Below are 6,424 nucleotides of genomic sequence, written 5' to 3'. Positions count from 1 at the left end.
AAAAAGACGAGCAACGGCAATTGGCATTGAAAGAGGCAAAAGAAATGCAGACGGCGGAGCTCAGTCCGACACGAAGTGATAGCGCCATTGGACAGACTGAGGTGAAAAAATCGCGTAGGGCGCGACGTTCTGCATCTGCAATCGAGGAGGATACGAACACAGCCGCCACGCCAAACGGCGGCAAAGATTTATGTGAGACGCCTACTCCATTGCTGGCCGTCAAAAAGACATCACCGACTGGCGCGGTAGTTGTAGCAGGTGCTAATTGTATGCCAGTTGCCAGCTCGGTTATGCAACAAGAACCGCAAAAACAACAACGCGCACATACCAAGTCAAGCAATGCAAATAGCAGCAGCAAAAATGCTTCCGATGCAGTCAAGCAGCTTGAAGTGTGCAACAGCGCACACGCCACCGACGATGACGATGTCTTCTATGATGCACGCAGCGAGGACTCGGGAGGTACGGCACACAGCGCTGCGTCGAGCAATCTGCTGCGCCAACAAGGCACGGCGACAGTCAAAAGCAGAAATGAGCGATGCTCGTTACTCCGGGATATGGTAAGTGTGCGCGCGCGCGTGTATGCGTGTAATATGTGGTATGAATTTGCACTACAATGCATAGAAATTTTAGTTAAACGCAAGTCTTAGCATACCTACAGGCGCCGCAGCACATGTTTGCACTCAACTTCAATATGCCTTTACTTGCTGGGTTGCTCTTACATAGCTGTGGCACGTCGTAACTTTTTCGTGCTGTTGTTATTATTGTTTTTGTTTTTTTTTTTTTGTGTTTTAACTTCACTGCAAGTTGTTAGCTCAGTGATTGTGCAACAAAGTTTTGCCACTTTATAAGTTTTCTGTTCTTTCTTTGTTTATTCGTCGAATAGCGCAACGCTTCTATCTACCTGAGCGCTGACTAGTGTTTGCACTGCCATTGTTTTTGTCGTTTTATGTTGCAGTTGTCTGGATTTACTTGTCAAGCCGCCCGCCAAGCAAAGGCTTAATAGTTTTGTTGTTGACATCGGAAACTTTTCTATGCATACTTTGTGCCGCACATCATTTTGGGGGGTGGTAAGGATGAGTGTTGATACATAACATTTCCGAAACCCTGCAGCTTTACATTTCATTGCGTAGTATTGTTGAGATATTTAATTAATAAAACAATTTATATTAAATGAGTTGAAGCACCAGAAGTCAAGTCTGCCAGCAGGCAGCACACTGACACTAGTCCCACGCGTCTACCGTGTTGCTCTCGCACAGTGTGTAGAATGGACTTTTTTTGTGACAAAATCGAATATTTCGAGAACGAAATCAGCTAACGAAATATATTTAAGAGTATTTTGAAGCTTTTGAGTACGGATATTAAGACCAAATAGTTAGTTTGAAAAAAATTGCCTTCACCTTACAAATAACGTCAAAAAAAGGTTTTAAATCTTTCAATTTTTTGCACAGTATGCAGTGAATTTGTTTTACTTTTAAACACATCGATCGCTTAATAATAGAGAGCATTTATTAACAATTTTAATTTCTGGGGAAAATGCATTTAAATTTTTAGCAAGTCATAAATTTTGCTGGTCGAAAGACATATATTTTCGACATTTCAAAATGACCTTCATAAGTAAAATATTTGATTTTTAGCTCAAAAAAAGAACACAATTTGAAGCCCTTTATTTTTGAAGTTTTTTTTTTTAAGATCAAGGTAATTGTTTTATCAAAACTATGTTTCCCTCAAATTCCTTGAAATACTGTGAAATATATTACGCCAGCTGTTATCCTTCTCGAGATATTAGATTTTATGTTAAAAAAAAGTTGATTTTCTATACTGTGCGGCGCCAAGTACGGAATTTGGAATAAAGAGGTGGGAGAGGTGAGAGTGTGGAAAAATGAATTATTTTGACTTTTATGGTTTAGATATATATATGCACTATGCTCTTACTTAAAACCATTCATTCGTATACATATGTATATGTACCATTTATCTCCATTTATGCACCATTCCTTCCCTTGTAAAAACTCTTAGAATAAATAGCTGAATAAAGCGGTTTTTCTAATAGAATTATTTCTTTCGAAGTTAAATTTGTTTGTGTGCAAATGCAAACGAAACAGCGACAGAGGAAGAGCAGTAATGGTGGAGGTAATTGGGCCCGATTCATTAGCGCGCACCAGAGGTGGGTTTTGGTGTTCAAACCCCGATTGGAAAGAAAGTTACTCATACGCCACGTACACCTGAGTAACAGGCTTTTCTGCTAATATTTCATAACAAAAAATCTTTGCATGTTTTTCATTTGACCGCTCATTACTTTTTTATTTATCCCTCGCTTTCCTTCATTAGTAACTTGATTGTTTTTTTTTAGTACAAATGCAAAAATTTGGCACATAACCTGTTATTTTTTAAATTTTTCTTCTGTTAAAGTTAGGTTTTTATTTCATTTTTTCATTAAAATATAAAAAAATGGAATGATTAATTTTTTTTTTCTGAAACTAACCGTCCTAGCGGAAAAGGATGTATATATAGTTTATGGAGAATTTTATTAGCTTTGATTTGACGTATCTCATTTTATGATTATTAAATTGGTTCGTACGATATACGTGATTAAGCTGAATAACGGTAAATTGCAATTATCTGGAAAACGTATCCATAGAAAAAAAATGAATTCGATTTGCGGAGTCACCGAACAATTCTACATAGAAATAGAAATAGATAGTGGCGTCTGGAGAACAACCAAACCAAACTAAACTTTGTGATCCAGTGTAATGTTCGGCGGTTATATTTCGGGGAATCACAAGAAAATATGCCAAGCGTCTGCAAACTGCGAAACGATTCTAGATAGTTATATTAATATATGTATCTATATGTATGTATATATACTATTACTTCATAAAAGGCGCAATCCACAAACAGATAAAAGGTATCTTAAGTCGAATCAGGAAAAAATTTGTTATATAATCTCTAGAAGCAGCCAAGGAAAAAAAAGTAAACAGAGAAAAGTTATATGTATGTATGTATACTAGGGTGGTGCAAAAAAAATGCATGTAAAAAATGAAATCGAAATTTTAATGGTCTCACCCCTTAGCATTGTTCTATACAAAAAAAAATATACCCCTATTTTTTCAAAATAAAAAAGGGGGCTGTTTTTTGCGATATAGAATAACACTAGGGGGTGAGAGTATTAAAATTCCCACTTTACTTATTTTGGACCACCCTAATATATACACATGCATACAGCACCCAGAAAGAGTACATAGTTTGACAATGAATTTGTACTAAGTCGCCTCGCCGAATCCTCGCATCAACTGAAACAAAGCCAAATATAATAGGACAAAGCTCTCAAATGAAGGTAGACAGTGTTTGCATGCCAAGCTAAACAATGACATCCAAAAGTTCGATGTGCTAGTTGTAAAAGAAATGGGGANTAGATCAAGTATATGACGGGTCTTTTTTGGTTCAATGCATATTTATATCCGAATTCGTATTCATATTTACATTACTGTTTTATCGCGCTAGTAGCTCGGTAAAGCATTTTAAACCTTTATATGTAGAAGATACTTTTCTTGTCAACTTCCGTTTTATATAGCGGGAGCCTGCAGCTATTGTTTTCCCTTAATAAGTAAGTCGTACCGTTTGTTCAAAATAAATCGGATATCACTGTTTTGCTTACTCTGAAATTCATTAATTTGTGTATCGCCAGTTGTGAAAAAGATCGTTGGACAGTATATGAAGTGCGGTTTAACTATAAAGCAATAGACCTCCTTCTTAGATACTTACAACCATTTGTATAAACAATCAAGACCTTCTTTCGTCTTTATCAATGCAATAGGTATGTTTCTGTCGCTGATCGTTAAGAGCGTCAGTTTTAGCTTACAGTGTTTCGAAACTGATTTTATATCATCGATATAAATATTAAAAGTAGTGGAGCTACAACCGACTGCTACCTTTATTGATAAAGATGAGTCGATCAGTGTTTGTTGCTTTCGATTTGAAAGGAAACTACAGAACTATTTAAGTTCGATATTCTCTAAATAAATATACTCCAGTTTTTTCAATTATCTAAAGAACAAACTTGTTGTGAAGAAGATTCGCCTTTGAGTTTCAAGGCCAACTAGTTGTTGGTGTCAGTGCTACTACATTTAGTGAAAGCCATGTAATTTTATAACCAATTTTTTTTCTGTCTTTTTAAATGCATATTTTGCTAGATACGGCTTCTTGCTGATTTTAAAGATAAAGAGCCGCGTTCTGCAGTTGCATTAATACTATTTATATTACCGTTAGTTTAAAGCGTTAAATCATGACGTTCCCCTTTGCTTTTATTTGCCAAACATTTAAAGTCAATAATTATTTACTACCGAAACAACTCATAACTCAAACGAGGTAATCAATGCCATAGTAAGCCGGTGTGACAACTACTCCGCATAGAAGTTTCTTTTGAAGTTTTATCCAGCATTAATGATACAGCTGTTGCAGGTGGGTTAGATGTTTCAGCAACAGCAAAACATTTCCAGTTGCTCTTAGAAATTAAATTCTTTAAGACACGTACATACAAATATTTTACATGTTATACTTTAAAGGGGCGTATGTACGTATGTTTGTAAGTATTACTTACATAAATATTTGTACATTACAGACTGCAACGAGCCCTGAATCCAACCGAGGGCAGCACAAAGAAGCACAACAAAAACAACCACAAGGGTGGCAGCAGCGTTTTGCCAGCGGCAGTGACATTATATCGGACACATACAGCGCCGTCGCCCCACTGCAGTCAGGTCCTGTGAATGACGAGGACAATGCGACCACAGCACAAACGAAATCCAAGGACACGCTTGCGGCTACCAGCGAGAGCGTAAGAACTGAACGAACAACGAAAAGCGCAACGACCAAAAGCGACGAAGCAAATGCAGCTGCCAAATGTGCACAAGCTGGCGCTGAAGCTGAAGCTGAAGATGTGACTAATGTTGCTACAAATGGAGCAACAGGGTCCTCGGCGATGGCATTGAACCTGGACGAGGCAACAACGGCAACAGTGGCCACTACAGCTCTGGCAAGTGAGCAACATAAAGATGTGGGTGGCAGCGGAAGTGCTGGCGGGGGCAGAGATAGTCATTCGCGCCGAGAGAAAAAGAGGCGCGGCGCCAGCAGCAGCAACAGCAGAGAATCGTCTAGCAGGCAGCATAAAGCTGCTGCGACGCCGGTTATGACTATAAGTTGCGACACATGTTGCCAAGTGGAATGCGAACAATACCAACAGCAGCAGCAGCAGCAGCAACCGAAAACGCCACAACAAAAACAACAGCAAACACCGTATCCACAAGCAAGCCGCCGCCATGAATCGCGTGCTGAGTCGAAAAACAAAATAAGCAAAGAAAGAGCGAACAAAATAAAAGACGATAAAAGCAGAGAGAGTAATGAAGCAACAACAACAGTAACCGCAAGTGGTGGAGCAGTAGCGCCACTTGAGAGGGGTGAGCAATCAACAATTACGACAACAATGTTAACAAATAAGGCAAAAGATGCGACAAAGCTGGGAGACTCGATGGCATGCGCAGCAGCCATGTTGCCAAGCACGAGAGCAGCTGCAGCCGAAGAATACATTACTCAGCAGACTGCAGGTGGAGCNAATGTTAACAAATAAGGCAAAAGATGCGACAAAGCTGGGAGACTCGATGGCATGCGCAGCAGCCATGTTGCCAAGCACGAGAGCAGCTGCAGCCGAAGAATATATTGCTCAGCAGACTGCAGGTGGAGCAGCAGCAACAACAACAACCACAACAACGAGCACAACTAATGCTCCAGCCACTGCCGCTCAGCCGCAAGCAGCAGCGATTGTAGCGCCAATAACAAATCCAAATCAAATTGGCGCGCAAACTGACAACAAGTCTGAGTGCGGTGAAAATGCCAAGGTTTATAGCAGCATGAGTCCACAACATGTTGCCGAACCTGTCACTAACAGCAGTGCCGCAACTGAACAGGCAGTTAGTTCGAGTTTGACAAGTCTGCAAAACGAAACAATACCCGCATTGGTGGTGGGCAGACCAACAGACGTTCGGAAGCTGTCAACCACAGCAACACCAACAAAAGCAACAATCATTATAACACCAGCTGAACCAACAGCAGGAACAGCTGCAACCATAACACAGTTAACAACAACAACACCAACTAACGATACATCAGCGCCAGCAATGGAATGCGCTACATTGGCTGCTCAACTGTTAACAGCAGCAACAAAGTCAACAGCAACGCTGACGCCCACCGCAACAGCGTCGTCATCGACGACGACAACAGCAATGCGCGATGCCACTGTGCCAACAGCAGCAACGACTTCGCCAGCAACCAGTGCGGCCAACTCTACAGCCAGTTGTATTTCGGATATCGCAGGTGTCGCTACGCTTTCGTACAGGTATGTCGCACGCGCGCGCGTTTCATATTTTTTTTT

At 40.2% G+C, this 6,424-nt stretch overlaps 1 protein-coding gene across 1 annotated transcript; it reads left to right on the top strand.

Moving 5' to 3' along the window:
- Positions 1–44: 44 nt before the first annotated feature.
- LOC108381850 (mucin-5AC-like) lies at positions 45–6,388 on the top strand (the record flags this gene model as incomplete). Its single annotated transcript, XM_017638245.1, has 3 exons — positions 45–557; positions 4,619–5,600; positions 5,731–6,388. Coding segments are annotated over exons 1-3 (2,153 nt in total), but the record flags the coding sequence as incomplete, so codon positions are not given.
- Between the last annotated feature and the right edge of the window lie 36 nt (positions 6,389–6,424).

This window comes from Rhagoletis zephyria, unplaced genomic scaffold (genome assembly GCF_001687245.7).
Source record: "Rhagoletis zephyria isolate East Lansing unplaced genomic scaffold, Rhagoletis_zephyria_1.1 Rzeph_scaffold_24061, whole genome shotgun sequence".
In the NCBI taxonomy this organism is placed as follows: domain Eukaryota; kingdom Metazoa; phylum Arthropoda; class Insecta; order Diptera; family Tephritidae; genus Rhagoletis; species Rhagoletis zephyria.
The sequence above is the reverse complement of the archived record's forward strand: the minus strand, read 5'-3'. Positions and strand labels throughout refer to the sequence as shown.